General features: G+C 45.6%; 1 protein-coding gene across 1 annotated transcript in view; it reads right to left on the bottom strand.

The window, feature by feature from the left end:
* PITPNC1 (phosphatidylinositol transfer protein cytoplasmic 1) overlaps window positions 1–20,358 on the bottom strand; it is a 236,934-nt gene that overhangs the window by 26,129 nt on the left and 190,447 nt on the right. The window contains exon 7 of the mRNA XM_063718894.1: window positions 806–961. Coding sequence (XP_063574964.1) covers window positions 806–961 — 156 coding nt within the window. The remainder of the gene's footprint in view (window positions 1–805; window positions 962–20,358) is intronic.

The raw sequence follows: 20,358 nt of genomic DNA, 5'->3' as shown, positions 1-20,358 counted from the left end.
ACAGTTATTAAAGAAGCAGAAATGCTGGGGTATACTGTCTAATGGGACTATTGGGATTTCTTGTTCTATCTCTGGGCATCTTCCGCTTAGGTGCTTACATTTGCAGATCTTTTGGGTGGCAATTAACCTTAGGGGCTGTGCTCACAGATAAGCCCTTTGGCTGTTGCCCAAGTTTCTCTGTCTGGGAGTAGATGAGTCCAATACCAAACTGAGAAGTGTATTTCCCAAATACACTTGCTTAATAGACATGGAGGTTACAGAATGAGAGATGAGGCGTAAAACATCTATTAGTGGAAGAAAATTGAACCCATGTATAAAATGCATTTTCATCCAAAAAGTGTTTTTTATTTTTTTATTTTTTATTTTTCTTATTTTTTATTTTTATTTCTTATTTTTTGAGACAGAGTTTCTCTCTTATTGCCCAGGCTGGAGTGCAATAATACGATCTCGGTTCACTGCAATCTCTGCCTCCCGGGTTCAAGCAATTCTCCTGCCTCAGCCTCCTGAGTGGCTGGGTTACAGGCACCCACCACCACGCCCAGCTAATGTTTTTGTATTTTTAGTAGAGACAGGGTTTCACCATGTTGGCCAGGCTGGTCTTGAACTCTTGGCCTCAAGTGATCTACCCGCCTCGGCCCCCCAAAGTGCTAGGATTACATGTGTGGGCCATCCCGACTGGCCCAAAAAGTTTTTGAGATGCAGTGACCTGATGTATTTGTGCACCTGTTGTGTATCACGGACTCCAACTTGGCAATATAGACAGTTACCTTGTCCATAGCCCAGGAACTGCTGTTGCACCACTTACCTTGTGTACAAATTGTTCCACTCTGGTCTGAAGCCCCCAGACCTCAAACTTCACAGTCACCAGCTTGTAGGAGCACATGATAGGCTGATGACTATCTCTCCAGCCTTCCCTCAACTGTCCCCGTCCTGTCTTCTCTGACTTGAAGTGCTTAGGATCCTAGAAAAAAAAAAAAAATCAAAGCAATTGATATATTAAAAGTTTGACCATCAATATTAAATGTCAGGAAAAAGTATTAAATACCATAGAAACAGGGCTGGGTGCGGTGGCTCACGCCTGTAATCCCAGCACTTTGGGAGGCTGAGGCGGGCGGATCACCTGAGGTCGGGAGTTCGAGACCAGCCTGACCAACATGGAGAAACCGCATCTCTACTAAAAATACAAAAATCAGCTGGGTGTGGTAGTAATCCCACCTACTGCCTATAATCCCAGCTACTCAGGAGGCTAAGGCAGGAGAATTGCTTGACCCCAAGAGGCGGAGGTTGCGGTGAGCCAAGATTGCGCCATTGCACTCTAGCCTAGGTAACAAGAGCGAAACTCCATCTCAAAAACAAACAAACAAACAAACATAGAGACAGAAAGTAGATTAGTAGTTGATAAGGATTGAGGAAAGGAAGGGATGTAGAGTGATTATGAATGGATATAACATTTCCTCTTGGAGTGATGAAAATATTCTGGTATTAGACAGTGGTGATAGTTGCACAACCTTGTGCATATGCTAAAAACCACTGAATTGCACATTTATTTAAAAGGGTGAATTATATTGTGTCTCAATTTTTTCTTTTTTCTTTCTTTCTTTCTTTTTTTTTTTGAGATGGAGTCTCGCTCTGTCGCCCAGGCTGGAGTGCAGTGGCACAATCTCGGCTCACTGCAAGCTCCACCTCCCAGGTTCATGCCATTCTCCTGTCTTAGCCTCCCGAGTAGCTGGGACTACAGGTGCTCACCACCACGCCTGGCTAATTTGTTTGTGTTTTTAGTAGAGACGGGGTTTCACTGTGTTAGCCAGGATGGTCTCGATCTCCTGACCTCGTGATCCGCCCGCCTCGGCCTCCCAAAGTGCTGAAATTACAGGCGTGAGCCACCGTGCCTGGCCTCAATTTTTTATTTTCTTCTTTTGTAGAGATGGGTCTCACTATGTTGCCCAGGCTGGTCTCCAACTTCTCACCTCAAGTGATCCTCCCATCTTGGCCTCCCAAAGTACTGGGATTACAGGTGTGAACCACATACCTGGCCTCACAACAGCTTTAAATACAGGAGGCAAAAACTGGAAACAGTCCAAATGTTCATCAGCAAGAAACTAGACAGATAAATTGTGGTCTAGGTGTACAATGGAATACTACACAGCAATGAAAAAGAACAAATGGCTGATACATGCAAAAACATGTACAACTCTCACTGATGCTATGTTAAGCAAAAGTAGCCAAATGCAATAGCATATACATTGTATGATTCAAATTGAACTTCAAGAACAAGCAAAACTTTATGTATGGTGATAAAAGTTAGAAGAGCAGTAATCTCTTTGGGGGTGGGGGTTTGGTGCAAAGGGACATGAAGGAAACTTCTGGGATGATTATATGTTGACCTGGATGTAACGTGTACATACTCATTGAGTTTTACACTTAAGATTTGTATTATACTTCAATTACAAGAATGAAAAAAACAGGTAAAAGGGTTTTGTTGTTGTTGTTGTTTTTGAGATGGAGTCTTGCTCTGTCATCCAGGCTGGAGTGCAGTGGTTTGATCTTGGCTCACCCCAACCTCTGCCTCCTGAGTTCAAGCAATTCTCCTGCCTCAACCTCCTGAGTAGCTGGGATTACAGGCACCCGCCACCATGCCCAGCTAATTTTTGTATTTTTAATAGAGACCGGGTTTTGCCACGTTGGCCAGGCTGGTCTCGAACTCCTGAACGCGAGTGATCCACCCGCCTTGGCCTCCCAAAGTGCTAGGCCTCTCAAAGTACAAGCATGAACCACTGTGCCCAGCAAGGGTTTGTTTTTTTTAAAGTTTAATCATCTAATATTTGTCTAACGATTGCCATTAACCAATCATTTGCTGATTATTTCATTAGAAGATTATTTTTTTCAGAGATACCTTAGAACATGTAAACTATATAAAACCCAGTAATTATGCTTAAATATGTATGATGTATGAGCTAATTTTCATTACTTTTTTTTTTTTTTTTTTTTTTTGAGAAAGGATCAGGGCTCACTGCGGCCTTGACCTCCCAGGGTTAAGTAATCCTCCCACCTCAGCCTCCGAAGTAGCTGGGACTACAGGTGCACACTACCATGCCTGGCTAATTTTTGTATTTTTTGTAGAGATGGGGTCTTGCCATGTTGCCCAGGCTAGCCTCAAGCTCCTAGGCTTAAGTGATCTGCCCACCTCAGCCTCTCAGAGTGCTGGTATTAAAGGTGTGAGTCACCGGGCCCAGCCAGTTTTCATTATCATAAAGAAGATGTGCAGCTGCTCCAGGGCCTGCTGTCCAGTTGTGGGTCTGGGGCTAGTCCTGGTCCTGTTCACGGGGATGTTGGACCCCAGGAAGGGAAAGAACCTCACAACACACAGCAGAGTCTACAGGGTGAAGCAGAAAATTGGCATCTCCCCTCCCGGGAGAAACCTGGCAGTCAAGGGGTCCTGTGTTGAGAAGTAGATAGGATGAGACACAAAACCAGATTGGCTGAGACAGCCCCAGCCCTTTTAATGGAGACCAGACTGTGTCTCAGGGGTGGGCTTGGGAGGTAAAAGCAGGCTGCTTGCAAATAAAGACAGGTTTATTCTCTCAGATCTGGCTGTGGCTCCGCCAAGGCCATCTGGCACTGGCCTCTAAAGAGGGCTTTCAGGCTGCCCTTGACTTTCCTTACAGATCTGCCTCCTCCGTTAGGACCTTTTTGCTCTGGTGACCACTTCCACAACTGTAGCTCCCCTAAAAAACACAGTGCACTACCAGGGCCAACTTCCATGCCAGCTGACGCCAGGCCTTCATCAAAGTAGCAGGTGAATGCTTGCCCTCCTGCCTCTTCTCAATCCCTCCATCCACCATTCCCCACTCTGCTGCCACGGTGGCCTCCCAGATGTAAACTCCCCTCCTCAAAATCTGTCCGTGGCACCATGAGTGTAGCATAAAAGTAATATGCCCTGGCAGGAAGGAAGTACAAGGCCTTTTATGTTATTAGTTATTTTTCTGGCATCTTTTCCGGACCAGCCTCCCAAAGCCACACCTCTCTCGTGAGCCTTAAGAAGCTCCTGCTGGCCTCATTCTCCGAAGCCCCAGGAGTCTGGAACCTCCTAGGTAGGCACTGGTCCCCCTTCCTGAAGTTCCTTTTCCCCCACCAACTCCTGCACTCTGCCTGATTCTCCTTTCCTTGCTTCAAGACTTAACTTAGGGGCGGGCGCAGTGGCTCATGCCTTTAATCCCAACACTTTGTGAGGCCAAGGCAGGAGGATTGCTTGAGGCCAGAAGTTCAAGGCCAGCCTGGCCAACATAGCAAGATCCCAGCTGTATTAAAACAAAAAACAAAACAAAACGAAACAAAAAAACACTTGGCCAGGCACGGTGGCTCAGGCCTGTAATCCCAGCACTTTGGGAGGCCAAGGTGGGTGGATCATTTGAGGTTAGGAGTTTGAGACCAACCTGGGCAACATGGTGAAAGCCCGTCTCTACTAAAAATATAAAAAAATGAGCTGGGCATGGTGATGCACGCCTGTAATCCCAGCTACTAGGGAGGCTGAGGCAAGAGAAGCACTTGAATGCAGGAAACAGAGGTTGCAGTGAGCCGAGATTGTGCCACTGCACTCCAACCTGGGCGACTCTGTCTCAAACAAAAGAGACTCTGTCTCAAAAAAAAGAGAAAAAAAAAAAAGTACTTCAGTGTCATCCCCTCCAAGGACCCTTTCCTGGGTGGCTCAGAATGAGGCCTCCTCCTTTATGCTTCTGAAGCTTCCCCTGTCATGGGTCTGGCAGGTGGCCACATCGCAAATGTTGAATACATGCTTGTTGAGTGAATGCTTCAACCCTATTTGACGTATCACACACATGTGGCTGGGACATCAGAATCTTAGCCAAAATTCGGTAAATACCTAAGTGAAAGACTAATTAAAATTCCATGTTCACAATAACAAGCGCTGGAAAAGATAGGGAGAAACTGAAACTCTCATACATTGTGACAGAAATATAAATAGTGTGGCCACTTTGAAAACATTTCAGTAGCTCATCAAAAGATTAAACAGGGTTACCATTTAACCTAGCAATTTCACTCCTAGATATCTGCCCAAGAGACTTAAAAACACATATCCACACAAAAACATGTACATGGGGGGCTGGGTGCAGTGGCTCACGCCTGTAAACCTAGCACTTTGGGAGGCTGAGGCAGGTGGATCACTTGAGTCCAGGAATTTAAGACCAGCCTGGGCAACATGGCAAAACCCCTTCTCTACAAAAAATACAAAAATTAGCCAGGTGTGGTGGCACATGCTTATGGTCGTAACTACTTGAGAGGCTAAGGTGGGAGGATCACTCGAGCCCAGGAAATTGAGGCTGCATTAAGCTGTAAACATGCCACTGCACTCTAGCCTCAGTGACAGAGTGAAACCCTGTCTCAACAAACAAACAAAACCCCAAAAAACAAAACATGTACATGGATGTTCTAATTCATGATAGCCAAAAAGAAAAGGAAACAATACAAATTTCCATGAACTGATGGATACACAATATATGGTATATCCATACAATGAAATATTATTCTGGCATAAAAAGAGACAAAGTCTTCTTTTTTTTTGAGATGGAGTCTCGCTCTGTCGCCCAGGCTGGAGTACAGTGGCATGATCTCGGCTCACTGCAACCTCCGCCTTCTGGGTTCAAGCAATTCTCTTGCCTCAGACTCCTGAGTAGCTGGGACTACAGGCATACACCACCACGCCCGGCTAATTTTTTGTATTTTTAGTAGAGATGGGGTTTCACCATGTTGGCCAGGCTGGTCTCGAACTCCTGACCTCAAGTGATCTGCCCGCCTCGACCTCCCAAAGTGCTGGGATTACAGGCGTGAGCCACCATGCCTGACCATGAAGTCTTCTTAAAAGAAGATATACAGGTCGCTGAGAACCATGAAAAAATGCTTAGCATTACTAATCATCAGAGAAATGCAAATCAAAACCACAATTAGATACCATCTCACACCAGCCGCAATGGCTATCATTAAAAAGTCAAAAAACAATAGATGCTGGTGAGGCTGTGGAGAAAACAGAATGCTTATACACTGTAGGTGGGAATGTAAATTAGTCAGCACTGTGGAAAGCAGTCTGGAGACTTCTCAAAGAACTTAAAACAGAGCTACCCAGCAACTGCATTACTGAGGAACGGATACAGAATAGATGGTATATCCATGCAGTGAAATATTATTATGTCATAGCAAGAAATGAGGCCAGGCACAGTGGCTCATGCCTGTAATCCCATCACTTTGGGAGGCCGAGATGGGTGGATCACCTGAGGTCAGGAGTTCGAGACCAGCCTGACCAATATGGCGAAACCCAGTCTCTACTAAAAATACAAAAAATTAGTTGGGCGTGGTGGCATGTGCCTGTAGTCCCAGGTGCTTAGGAAGGCTGAGACAGGAGGATTGCTTGAACCCAGGAGGTGGAGGTTGCAGTGAGCCAAGATCACACCATTGCACTCCAGCATGGGCGACAGAGCAAGACTCCATCTCAAAACAAAACAAAAACAAAAACAAAAAAACCGAGAAATGAAGACTTGATTCTAGAAGCTCGCTCGGTCACTGGACCAAATTGAGGGCTAGCTAAAACAGGTCTAGGGTGGAAGCAGCTTTCCATAAGAAGCGGCCATGTCATTTACCATCACTGTGGCAACACTGTGAAGTTACTGCCCCTTTCCATGGCAATGACCTGACAACTTGGAAATTACCACCCGCATCCTAGAAATTTCTGCATAAACCACCCCTTAATTTGCATATAATTAAAAGTGGGTATAAAATGAGTGCAGCACTGCTTCTGTGCTGTTATTCTGGGCACACTACTTAGGGGGCAGCCAAGCTCTGCAAGGAGCAGCACCTCTGCTGCTACTGCTTCAACCTTTTTTTTTTGTCCTTTTTTTTTGAGACGGAGTCTCACCCTTTTGCCCAGGCTGGAGTGTAGTGGCGATCTCGGCTCACTGTAAGCTCCGCCTCCCGGGTTCCCGCCATTCTCCTGCCTCAGCCTTCCAAGTAGCTGGGATTACAGGCACCTGCCACCATGCCCGGCTAATTTTTTGTATCTTTAGGAGAGACGGGGTTTCACTGTGTTAGCCAGGATGGTCTCAATCTCCTGACCTCATGATCCACGCGCCTCGGCCTCCCAAAGTGCTGGGATTACAGGCAGGAGCCACCACGCCCGGCCTATTGCTTCAACTTTTAACACCACTGGCTCACCCTTGAATTCTTTCCTGGGCAAGCACCCATTTAGGGGCTTGCCTGTATCAGATACACAACATGTGTTATATCCATACAATGAAATATTACTGTGCCATAAGAAAAAATGAAGTCTTCTCAAAGACATACAAGTGGCCAACAAACATATGAAACAGAGCTACCATTCAACCCAGCAACCCCATTACTGGGTATATGCCCAAAGAAAATAAATCATTCTACCAAAAAGACACATGCACTCTTATGTTCATCACTGTGCTATTCACAAAAGCAAAGACACGAAATCAATCTAGGTGCCCATGGAATACTACACAGCCATAAAAAAGAATGAAATCGTGTCCATGGGGTACTATGCTCACCACAGGGTGACAGGATCCATACTCCAAACCTCAGCATTATGCAATATTCCCATATAACTATTCTGCACATGTACCCCCTGTATCTAAAAGTTGAAATTTAAAAAAAAGAAGAAATGAAGTACTGATACATGCATCAACACAGACGAACTTCAGAAAACATGCTACTAAGTAAAATAAGCCAACCACCAGAGGCCACACTGTATAATTCCATGGATATGAAATGTCCAGAAGAGGCAAATCTATGGAGAAAGTAAGCAGATTAGTGGTTTCCTAAAGCTGGGGGAAGGGAGTGGTATGCGGAATGACTGCAAACAGAAGCAGTTTCCTTTTGGGGTGATCAAAATGTTCTAAAGTTAGATTAAAATGATGGCTCACAACTAGATAAGTATATGAAAAAAACGGTGAATTATACACCACTTTCTGTTTTGTTTTTTTTTTGAGATGGAGTTTCACTCTGTCACCCAGGCTAGAGTGCAGTGGCGCAATCTCAGCTCACTGCAACCTCCGCCTCCTGGGTTCAAGCGATTCTCCTGCCTCAGCCTCCCAAGTAGCTGGGATTACAGGCAGGCACCACCATACCTGGCTAATTTTTGTATTTTTAGTAGAGATGAGATTTCACCATGTTGGCCAGACTGGTCTTGAACTCCTGACCTCAGGTGATCCACCTGCCTCAGCTTCCCAGAGTGCTGTGATTACAGGCATACGCTACCGCACCCGGCCAAATTGTACGCTTTCAATGGGTGAGCTTTACGGTATGTAAATGACATATTATAAACATTTAAAAAATACAAAAATACAATCTGAAAAATGCTATGTTGCTACCTCGATGGATTTTTCAGGGCATGCACTGGCTCTGGGTTTGCTGATGGTCTTACCTAAAGTCATATTACTATTATTATTATTATTTTGAGATGGAGTCTCGCTTTGTCGCCTAGGCTGGAGTGCAGTGGCATGATCTTGGCTCACTGCAACCTCCGCCTCCCGGGTTCAAGCGATTCTTCTGCCTCAGCCTCCCAAGTAACTGGACTACAGGTGTGCACTACCATGCCGGCTAATTTTTGTATTTTTAGTAGAGATGGGATTTCACCCCCAGGCTGGTCTCGAACTCCTGACCTCGTGATCCGCTCGCCTTGGCCTCCCAAAGTGCTGGGATTACAGGCGTGAGCCACTGTGCCCGGCCTAAAGTCATATTATCAGAGTCATGATCCTGAGCACGTTTCCTGAGTGTGTTCCATGAGAACCAGGTACTGCATTGCCATCCACCTTGACCACATTTCTTTGCCCTGGGGGTGTAGGAGGGGCGTGTGTGGTCACAGAGCACTTCCCTCCACTCAGAACAGACGCAACCCTACACTGACCATCAGGGTTCCCTGAGCTTCCTTCAGGGTCCTTCCTTCTTTGTCTCTGTTGCAGGAAGACAGTGGGTCTGGGGGTTAGGGGGAGAAAGGGACTCAAGTGGGACAAATATTTGATTAATAGGATATAAAGTCTGTTTTGCTAATGGAGTAGAACAATATTGACAAAAGAGATTCTGGGAAGGGGGAAGGAAAAGAGAATGAATAATAAGTATCCGAAGGGAGTAAGTGAGTCTGTGAAGGGAGGGGCTTATGACTTTGACTGTGGGTGACATTTCTGAATCTTCTCTATTAATTTTGCCATGTTGTGTTTCCATTGCCTAAACCAACCTGGAAACCACCACCAAAATCATACGCATATGCCTGGAAAGACTATGCTAATTTAAGAATGTGATTCGGCCGGGCATGGTGGCTCAGGCCTCACGCCTGTAATCCCAGCACTTTGGGAGGCCAAGAATTTGAGACCAGCCTGGCCAACATAGTAAAACCCCGTCTCTACTAAAAATACAAAAAAAAATTAGCTGGGCGTGGTGGCGGGCGCCTGTAGTCCCAGCTACTTGGTAGGCTGAGGGAGGAGAATTGCTTGAACCTGGGAGGCGGGTGTTGCAGTGAGCCAAGATCGCACCGCTGCACTCCAGCCTGGGTGACCGAGCGAGACTCCATCTCAAAAACAAAAAAAAGAGAGAATGTGATTCATGAGGCTGGGAGTAGTGGCTCATGCCTCTAATCCTAGCACTTTGGGAGGCCAAGGTGAGTGGATTGCTTGAGGCCAGGAGTTCGAGACCAGCCTGGCCAACATGGTGAAACTCCATCTCTACTAAAACTACAAAAATTAGCCAGGTGTGGTGGCGTGTGCCTGTAATCCCAGCTACTTGGGAGGCTCATGCAGGAGAATCACTTGAACCCGAGAGGCGGAGGCTGCAGTGAGCCGAGATCATGCCACTGCATTCCAGCCTGGGTGACAAAGTGAGTGAGACTCCATCTCTAAAATAAATAAATAAATAAATAAATAAAATATATATGATACATGAAAAAGGCTAACATAGGGCCTGGCCCATAGCAAGTGCTCAATTGATGTTAGCCATTATTGCATCTCCCAAGGCAGTGAAAGGAGCCTTTAAGTAATGTATCCAATCCTATAGCCCAGGGCAGAGACAACATGCTTTTCCATAGCACCCCGGAATTGCTGGGAAATTTGCTGCTTGAAGCCATGGGACTAGTTCCTGCCTGCTCTGTGTTCCTATACCATATAATGCCATTGAGAGTAAAAAGATAACAATAAAATAATAAAACAGGGCAGGAGGAAACTTTTGGAGGTGATGGATAGATTTATGGCATAGCAGCCAGGTGCAGTGCCTCACGCCTGTAATCCTAGCACTTTGGGAGGTCGAGGCAGGTGGACTGCCTGAGCTCAGGAGTTTAAGACCAGCCTGGGCGACATGACAAAACTCTGTCTCTACTAAAAATACAAAAAATTAGTTGGGCATGGTGGTGTGCGCCTACAGTCCCAGCTACTCGGGAGGCTGAGGCACAAGAATCGCTTGAACTCTGGTGGTGGAGGTTGCAGTGACCTGAGATTGCGCCACTGTACTCCATCCTGGGTGACAGAGCAAGACTCTGTCTCTAAAAAAACAAAAAACAAAAAAAGATTTATGGCATAGATTGTAGTGATGGTTTCACAGGTGTATACTTATATCCAAAATCATCAAGATGTATGTGTTAATTAAAAAGCTGTGTACAGCTTTTTGTATGTTTAAAAAATAAAATAAAAAATAATGTTGAATTTGGAAAAAAAAAAAAAGAACAAAAAGAGAAGACCAATAAATTGAGAGATTATCTACCATACATCTCCAAAGATGGCCACCATCAATTCCTTCCCGCACTGTGCTGACATGCTGTTCCTCTCACCATTTCCCCGCCCCTTGAATCTAGACTGGTCTGTTATTTGTTTTGACCAACAGAATGTACCAGAAGAGAAATTGTGTCAGTTTAGCCTTTCAAGAGAAGCTGGAAGCCAGAAATCGGGACCCTCCACAATGTGAGAAGACTAGGCTGATTACCTTAGACCACCGTGCTGTGAGGAGGCCCAAGCTAGCCATGTGGTGAGACTGTGTGGCAAGATGCTCAACCAGGTCTTAGATGCTCCAGCCATCTCAGCTGAGACCACATTGAGTGAAAGGGCCATCTGAGATATTTCAATCCAAGCTCACACCATGAAGAGCAGATCTGGCCAGCTAAACCCAGTCAAGAGTGCAGAATTGTGAGAAACAATGCACTCTCATTGTTTTAAGCCACTAAATTTTGGGGCTGTTGCTCAGCAACAGGTAACAAAACACATCCATCAAGCATATTATAAAACAGGTGCATTAACTGGATTACTAAAGATGAAGAGAATGAATGCTGCTTTGTTCTTTCCCAGAGCACACCAAAAGTTCACACAATCAGCCACAAGCCTGAAAGCTGAAAACAAGGAAATTTATACCTCTCAAGAAGCTCTCATGAGTTAAAATACAGGAGATGGAGTTAAACAGGGAAATTTGGTTTCTTTCCCCATCTGTCTTTTGACTTCCTCCCAACAGAAGTAAATGATGGGTATTTACCTCTGATGGTTGCATGTAAACAACTATCTTGAGGCTTAGAAGACATGGCTTCCACCCCACAGTTGACCAGAATATGGACAGGCAAACCCTCAAGAACCTAAGTGGAGGTCTTCCTGCTTGGGTAAGCAACTGAGTAAGTAAAGGATAGGACAGAGACAGCAAGTAGAGGAAAGCAGGAGGCCAAGCTCGTGGTAACCCAGAGATGTAGGAGACAAAAAACCCAACAAACAAAGCAAGGTGGGCAGGCACCAGAGGCAGGGAAATAAAATAAAAATCAGTGATGCAGGATTTTTTCTGCTCCTTAGCTCAGCTAGGTCCGAGTTCTTGTCTCACAACCAGGAAGAATCAGGCACGCAGACACCAGAGAGTGAGTGGAGTATAATTTATTATGCGAAAGGCAAGCTCTCAGCAAAGAGAGGATACTGGGGGTGGTTACCTACCCCAAAGTGGGAAAGTCCCCTAATATGGCTGAGCCTGGGGCTTTTATGGGCTAACAATAGGGAGTGCATGCTGATTGGTTTGTGAGTATGCAAAAAAGGTTAAAGTGAAGATACCACTCAAAAGTGGGCATGACAGTGTAGATAACCAATTAGGAAAGAGTAGGCATATTTAAAATAGGTGAAGGTGGGGATCAATCAGAGGAAAGACCAGTTCTCAATCTGGTCTGAGGATTTAACCTGTAGCTTGGCTTTCAGGCTTTAAACTGTCTTTGGCTTGGAAGTGGGGTTTCACTGGGGTCCCACCCCTATCTGCCTAGGCATATGGCTGCCCTCCTGTCACTGTCACCAGGGCCATAGTCTGAGCTGCCTTCATGCCCTTGAGGTCCTGCACAGTGGGTCTGACTGAGCAAGAGGAACCTGGACCAGTTGGCTGTGCCTGACCTTGCCCTCCCTCCCTGATTCATGGACTGCCCTTGGCTTGTTTCTTCAGTCAGTGACAGCTGAGTTTGAGATGGTATCTATTCCAGCATCTTCATGTACATTTCAGGTTCATATTCTTCAAGAATAAAACAAGACTTCGCAGTATTAAAAATGGAACACCAGTGGATTGCGTTTCCAAAGCAGTTGAGAATTGTCGGGACTGACAGCTCACTTCAGTTCAGAATAAGACTGGAAAAGTATTGCTTGCACAGCAAAAACGATGTAGATGCTTAAATCAATGTGTGGTTCCTGATTGCATGACAAAAGTATGGAATTATATTAGGGTATTGTGAAATAAAGTTTTGGAAAAAGGATAGATAGAAATGAGAAGTATGCTGTATTTTCATGATTAAGAATATAATTTTTAAGCTGAAAGTGGTAATTTGGTTTCATGCCCTCAGTTTTATAGATAAGGACACCAAGGCCTGAGAAAAATAAAATGCTTTGCCCCCAAATCACAGGCACTCGGCAATAGGGCTGGGACTAGAATCCCAGCCTACCCTACTTCTAGCTTGATGTTCTTTCCACTACATTTACTTTTAATATTAAACAGAAAAAGGGTGTTTTTGTTATAGCCCAGTGCCAGATAAGCAATTAACAATTGGGCTTTTTATGGCAACATTGTGTCGATATTTTGCAGTCTGGTGTCATATCTACAGCTGTTGATTTCATCTAGTCAATCTCAAACATGGCCTATAATTAAGGATTCACTTTCAAAGAGCTGGAGGGAGGTAAGGGAAAGGACTCCTTTAATCAAAACTCAAGATTAGAAATGAACATCCAGGTAAATGCTTTTGAATGAAGATGAGCCAAAAACAAAACAAAACAAAACAAAACAAAAACGGGGGTGGGGAGGGGAAAGGAATCAAATTATCTGGTCTTATCTGGAATAGTCCAGTTGCTGCAAACTTCTCTTTTCACATTCTATCCCCTCCTCCTCACTGTCCTCCTTAGCACCTCCCAAGACCCATTCTTTATGAAGTCATTTTCTTTCTCATTTTCTCACTTGGGTTTACAAACATTCAGTATCTAAACTGCCCCCTTCACACATCAGTTGACCTCTCTTACAACATTTCCAAATATATATATATATACATATTATATATGTATATAATATGTTTTTGTATTTCTACAGTGTGTAGTGTTTTGGTCCTGATTCAAACTCTTGTTATGGCACTTATTCTTTATAAAAGAACAGAATTATTTTACATTTTAATCCTCCATTTCCAGGTTTCCTTATTTTAAAAGGAGGTTTATAAACCTCAACCTTCATCCCCGATGTTAAAAAATCCCCTGGGCCTTTCCACAGGCAAGTTTCAAGGTCTGGCCAATTATAGAACGTCATAAGGCTGGACTTTAGTGTGACTGAGATTACGTGTCTTGAAACCCCTGCTGGGTCCCAACTCAGTGCAATCAGAAAACAGAGTGCAAGATGTCTGCCGTGGGTTAAATAAATCCTCCCCAAAGATATGTCCAGGTCTTCACCCCTAGTATCTATCTAGGAACGTGATCTTATTTGGGAAAGGTCCTTGCAGATGTAATTAAGTTAAGGATCTTGAGATGAGATCATCCTGGATTAAGTGGGAGGGCCCTAAATCCAATGACAAGTGTCCTTATAAGAGACAGAAGAGGAGAAGACACAGAGGAGAAGGTTGTGTGAGGACAGGGGCAGAGATGGGAGTTAAGGAGCCACAAACCAAGGAACTTTTGGAGCCACTGGAAGCTGGAAGATGAAAGGAAGGATGGTCCCCTAGAGCCTCAAAATCTCTCACTTTGGTTTCAGACTTTCGGCCTCCAGAACTGTGACTGAAACCTCGGGATGAGGCCCAGACAGAAGAGCAAGGTTAGACCCCCATGCTCTGATCTAACTGGTCCCGGGTGGGGTCTGAACAGGTGGTGATCTGAATGTACAGCCAAGATCCAGCCACTGCTATGAAGTACACATATTATCTCCATGCTCTTGATGAGGAACCTGAAGCTCAGAAATGATCAGCAACTCAGCCACAGTCCTGCCAGACCCGGGCTCCCACGAACATTTGGTCTGAACGTTTGTTTCCTCCAATTCACATGTTGAAACTTTTTGGGTTTTTTTGCAACAGGGTCTTGCTCTTATCTCCCAGGCTGGAGTGCAGTGGTGCCATCACAGCTCACTGCAGCCTTGAGCTCCTGGGCTCAAGTGATCCTCTCACCTAGCTGGGATTACAGGCATGCACCACTACGCCCAGCTAATTAAAAAATTCTTTTAATGTTTTGTGGAGACGAGGTCTCATTATGTTGCCCATGTTGGTCACAAATTTCTGGGCCTCAAGCACACCTCCTGCCTTGGCCTCTCAAAGGGCTGGGATTATAGGTGTGAACCACCGAACCCAACCCAGATGTTGAAACTTAATTAATCACCAATGTGATGGTATTAGGGGGTGGGGACCTTTGGGAGGCAATTAGTGCTTTTTTTTTTCTTTTTTTTTTTTTTTTTGAGACGAGTCTCTCTCTGTTGTCCGGGCTGGAGTGCAGCGGTGTGACCTTGGCTCACTACAAGCCCCGCCTCCCAGGTTCACGCCATTCTCCTGCCTCAGCCTCCCGAGTAGCTGGGACCACAGGCACCCACAACACGCCTGGCTAATTTTTTTTGTATTTTTAGTAGAGATGGGGTTTCACCGTGTTAGCCAGGATGGTCTCCATCTCCTGACCTTGTGATCCGCCCCTCTTGGCCTCCTAAAGTGCTGGGATTACAGGCGTGAACCACTGCGCCCGGCCCAATTAGTGCTCTTATAAAAGAAACTCTGGATAGCTCCTTCACCCTTTCTGCCATGTGAGGACACAGTGAGAGGGGCGCCATCTATGAACCAAGAAACGAGCCATCTCCAGGCACTTAATCTGTCAATGCTTTGATCTTGGATTTGCCAGCCTCTGGAATTGTAAAAAATCAATGTTTGTTGTTTATAAGCTACCCAGTCTATGGTATTCTGTTACTGCAGCCCAAATGGTTTAACACATCACCCCTATACCATGTGGACAGGACATTCTGTCTGAAATTCTGGCACAATTGATCAGAGGAGAGCTTCCATCTCCCCATCTGTAGAATGGTGTTAAGAACTCCCGGCAAAGTCAATTAAAAGTGAGAGAGTTGTGGCCGGGTGTGGTGGCTCACGCCTGTAATCCCAGCACTTTGGGAGGACAAGGCGGGCAGATCACGAGGTCAGGAGTTCGAGACCAGTCTGGCCAATATGGTGAAACCCCGTCTCTACTAAAAATACAAAAAAACTAGTCGGGCGTGGTGGCGCGCACCTGTTATCCCAGCTACTTGGGAGACTGAGGCAGGAGAATCACTGGAACCCAGGAGGTGGAAGTTGCAGTGAGCCAAGATTGCACCACTGCACTCCAGCCTGGGCAATAGAGGGAGACTCCATCTCAAAAAAAAAAAAACAAAACAAAACAAAAAAAAAACTTCCTTGCGGGTTGTCGCAAGACTTAAATTGGATAAAGTAGGCAAAGTCTCCAGCCCAGCCTGGCACATAGAAGGTGCGTGATGCACAGGAGACATCCCAAAGTGATAAGCCATGATACAAGAATGCCCTGATAGATGCTGTAGTACACTTTGTTCAAATCTTATTAAGCTCCTCCAAAGAAAGGCAGTGGGAATGTCCCAGGGGCTGTAGGATTACTATGAGTTTATTGTTTTTCTGTAGTCAAATGTACAGAAAAATGCTGATCATCTCAAATAAAAAATACGACTGCCCAACAGCATGCAGGTTTCCTTGTGTGAGTGAAAGCCTGGGTGGGCATTTCCATTTTCTGGAAGCTGTCACATGCCAGTGTCTGTAAGTATGGTGGTTGGAGGAATTGCGAGAGAAGGGTTCTTGTTTTGTGGGATGTTATGACTGGGTTCTGGGTCCAGGCGAAGCGACAGTCTTCAGTGCTCAGTACTAATGTCTTTCCCTCTTTCTCTTATGTTTCAGAGGCAGGAACACTCTGTTCCAAGTGGACGAAAGCAGAGAGCAGAGCAGATTGTCCCTGCCATGGGCCGCTCCCTTAGGCGATTTCACCTGGGGGTCTCTGGAACCTCGTGGTCCCAGCCAAGCGGGGGCCCTCCTTGAACAGTGCATGTACTAGGCAGCCACCTCCCCAATGGCAGGATGGGTGAGCCTCAAAGTCTGGCAGGCTTCATACATCTTAAAGGTGACTTACAAGCTCTCCTTGTGAAGGGCTGAAAGGCATACAGAGGCATATGCTATCCTTTCCTTCCAGTAATCTTCCAAGCCAGGGCAGGGCTCTCTTCCTCTCTGGTTCAAGTTCAAGAAATCCTACATTAACTCAGGGCTAAATTTTACCTGGTTGAAATGGTCATTCATGGGAGAGGAATGAAAATGAGATCTGCAACACCTTGGAGGCTTCAGGAAAAGCTCCAGAATGCAGAGAAAGAAATCTAACATGTGATATGGTTTTTCATTCGTACCTATTTAGGGTGGAGGGTTAGTTCCCCTAGTGTATTTGTTTCCTGCTGTACCAAGTATCACAGACAACGACAACAACAACAACAACAACAACAACAACAAGATATCACAGACTGCTGGCTTAAACATCAGAAATTTATCGTCTCACAGTACTGGACGATAGAAGCCCCAAATTGAGGTGTCATCAGGGCTGGTCCTTCCGAGGGCTGTGAGGATGAATCTGTTTCGTGCCTCTCCCCTGGGCGTTCCTTGGCTTGTAGAAGCATCACTCTGGAGTGAAGTCATCACATTCTCACTGCATCTTCATATCATCCTCCCTCTGTGCTTGTCTGTCTCTGTGTCCAAACTCCCCCCCCACCTTTTTTTTTTTTTTTTAGACAGAGTCTTGCTGTGTTGCCCAGGCTGGAGTGCAATGGCGCCATCCAACCTCCACCTCCTGGGTTCAAGCAATGCTCCTGCCTCAGCCTCCCGACTAGCTGGGACTACAGGCGCCCACCACCACTCCTGGCTAATTTTTGTATTTTTAGTAGAGATGGGGTTTCACCATGTTGCCCAGGCTGGTCTTGAACTCCTGATCTCAAGAGATCCACCTGCCTTGACCTCCCAAAGTGCTGGGATCATAGGAGTGAGCCACTGCACTCAGCTCCAAATTTCCCCTTTTTATAAGGACACCCATCATACTGGATTAGGGTCCCCCTAATGATCTCACTTCAACTTAATTACCTTTGTAAAGACCCTATCCCAAATAAGTTCACACTCTGGGGGTTAGGACTTCAACATAGCTTTTTGGGGGGGACACAAACCCATAACATGAGTCAGAGAGGTTTTTACAAGGCAAGTCTTCTAGGTTCTGTGGTCACTCTTCCAGCTCACTCATGTGGTCATGGAGCACCGAACCCCAGTAGTGGCATCTGGCTCCGCTGGGGGATGTGGAACTTCTCTGCAAGCGATGCTCTTGCCTCAAGAGCCCTGCCCAGCTCCTCTCGCCCGGCAGCTGGCTGGTGGGGAACGTGTGGGGCTGCAAGTTCTTCTAGCCAGGGTTTTATAAATTCATCCACAATGAGATCTCTGGCTCCGGATGCTACCGATTCTCTCCAGGCTTGGCAGATGGCAAATTGGACCCTTGTAGTTAAAGCCCATCTGTATCGAGGGGGTTGAGCTGGTGCCAGGGCTGTTTCCCTGGGGCCAGATGGACTTCGGCACATCTTTAGAAGGCGTCCACTCTATGGGATCAGCCACACCTGCAGGCCTCATCCATCTCACACTGGGACAAGGCAGAGCAAAGGGCTTGTTCGAGCAGCCCGTGTAAAACTGTGTCCTCCTTTTGGATAGAATCCGTCTCCCACCTGGAAGGTGCAAGGAGAAGCCCACAGGAGAGCTTGGCCCAGCTGGGGCTGAGCTTGCATCTCGGAGGCAATCTTATTAGCTGACGTTCACTGAGATATGAAGTCTCCATGATTAATTATGCTTTCAATTTGAACCACAAAGGGCAATAGCCAACAGGGGCTTGCCCTGTTAATTGAAATGAGAAATTTTTGATAAATGCCGAATGAAAAAAGGCTAAGCAAGAACTCCAGCCAGGAATTGCTACATTATGTAACTATAACCCTCAGCCCTAAAATAGGGATGGATGAACACACATATCACATGTCAGATTTTTTTCTCTCCATTCTGGAACTTCTCCTGAAGACTCCAAGGTGTTGCAGATCTCATTCTCATTCCCCTCCAATGAAAGTAAAGTTTAGCCCTGAATTAATGTAGGATTTCTTGAACTTGAATCTTAAGAGGGATACACATAAAACCAAGGAGCTTTCAAAGCAGCTAGTCCCCAAAGACTACTTATTAAGTGACCCTATTCATATGAAATGCCCAGAACAGGGAAATCTATGGAGACAGAAAGTACATCAGTGTGGTTGCTGAGGGCTGGGAGATGGGTGAGGGGAGAGGGTAGGGAGAAGATAGCTAAAACATATGAGGTTTCTTTGTGGGGTGATGAAAATGTTTTACATTTGATTGTGGCAAGGTAAACGTGTGATTATAGTAAAATCCATTGAACTATACATTCAAAATGGCTGAATTGTATGGTATGTGATCTATATCTCAATAAGGCTTTTTTTTTTTTTTTTAAGACGGAGTCTCACTCTGTCACCCGGGCTGGAGTGCAATGGTGCGATCTCGGCTCACTGCAACCCCCACGTCCCAGGTCCCAGCAATTCTCCTGTCTCAGCCTCCCGAGTAGCTGGGATTACAAGCACGTGCCAGCACACCCGGCTGATTTTTGTATTTTTAGTAGAGATGGGGTTTCGCCATGTTGGCCAGGCTGGTCTCAAGCTCCTGACCTCAGGTGATCCACCCGCCTTGGCCTCCAAAAGTGCTGGAATTACAGTGGTGAGCTACTGCGCCTAGCCAATAAAGCTGTTTTTTAAAAAAGAGACAAAACTAAGGAGCTTTCAGAATGTGCTGGAGAACTGACCTAAAACTTGACTTAAAAGGTCAACTGCTATGCATCAACTTAAAAAAAAAAAACCCAAAACCCTAAATGCAAATCATGCCAGAAGCAGTCAATTCTTGCTTTGTTAGCAGTTAATACCTAAAGTGCTATTTTTAAAGCATTTGCTCTTGGCACTAGAATGCACCGCAAACCCTGAGCGGTTTGTGCTTTTTCTCTGCAAAGTGACTCTCTTGAAGGAGCTTGACTCATAAGGTGCATCTGATGTGTAGAAAGGCACTGAAAGGCTGTGGCAAGGGGAGTGTTTCTCTGCGTGTTTTGTACCCTTCTCTGTTATAGTTCAGTGCCAGAAACACTTGAAACTCATTGCTTTAAGAAGAGGGATGAGGCAAATGAGAAATTTGAGCACATCACACAAAACAATGTAATAGTCCATGGTTTTGGCCAGGCACCGTGGCTCACACCTGTAATCCCAACACTTTGGGAGGCCAAGGAGGGCGGATTTTTTGAGGTCAGGAGTTTGAGATCAGCCTGACCAACATGGTGAAACCCCGTCTCTACTAAAAATCCAAAAAATTTAGCCAGGCGTGGTGGTGCATGCCTGTAGTCCCAGCTATTCAGGAGGCTGAGGCAGGAGAATCGCTTAAACCCGAGAGGCAGAGGTTGCAGTGAGCTGAGATCGCACCACTGCACTCCAGCCTGGGAGACAGAGCAAGGTTCCATCTCAAAAAAAAAAAAAAAAAAAAAAAAGCCCATGGTTTCTAGCCCCCAGGATGCCTTTTAGGAACTGGGGAGAAGGTGAAAGCAAATGAGAACTTGTAAGAGAGGTGGCCAGAGGAAAGTCAAGGAAGGCAGGTGGGAAAAATCACCCTAGGAGCTAAGGTTTTCAAGTGCTTGCTCTGTACCAGAGTCTGTGTCAGGCACTTTAGATTCGCTTTCTCATTTCATCCTTGTGATATAATACAAAATAGATTTGGTTTTTGTCACTGCTTCCTAAGACAATGCTCCG

Source organism: Pongo abelii, chromosome 19, assembly GCF_028885655.2.
Source record: "Pongo abelii isolate AG06213 chromosome 19, NHGRI_mPonAbe1-v2.0_pri, whole genome shotgun sequence".
NCBI lineage: Eukaryota > Metazoa > Chordata > Mammalia > Primates > Hominidae > Pongo > Pongo abelii.
Note: the sequence above shows the minus strand (reverse complement) of the source record. Positions and strands in the feature narration are given on the sequence as shown.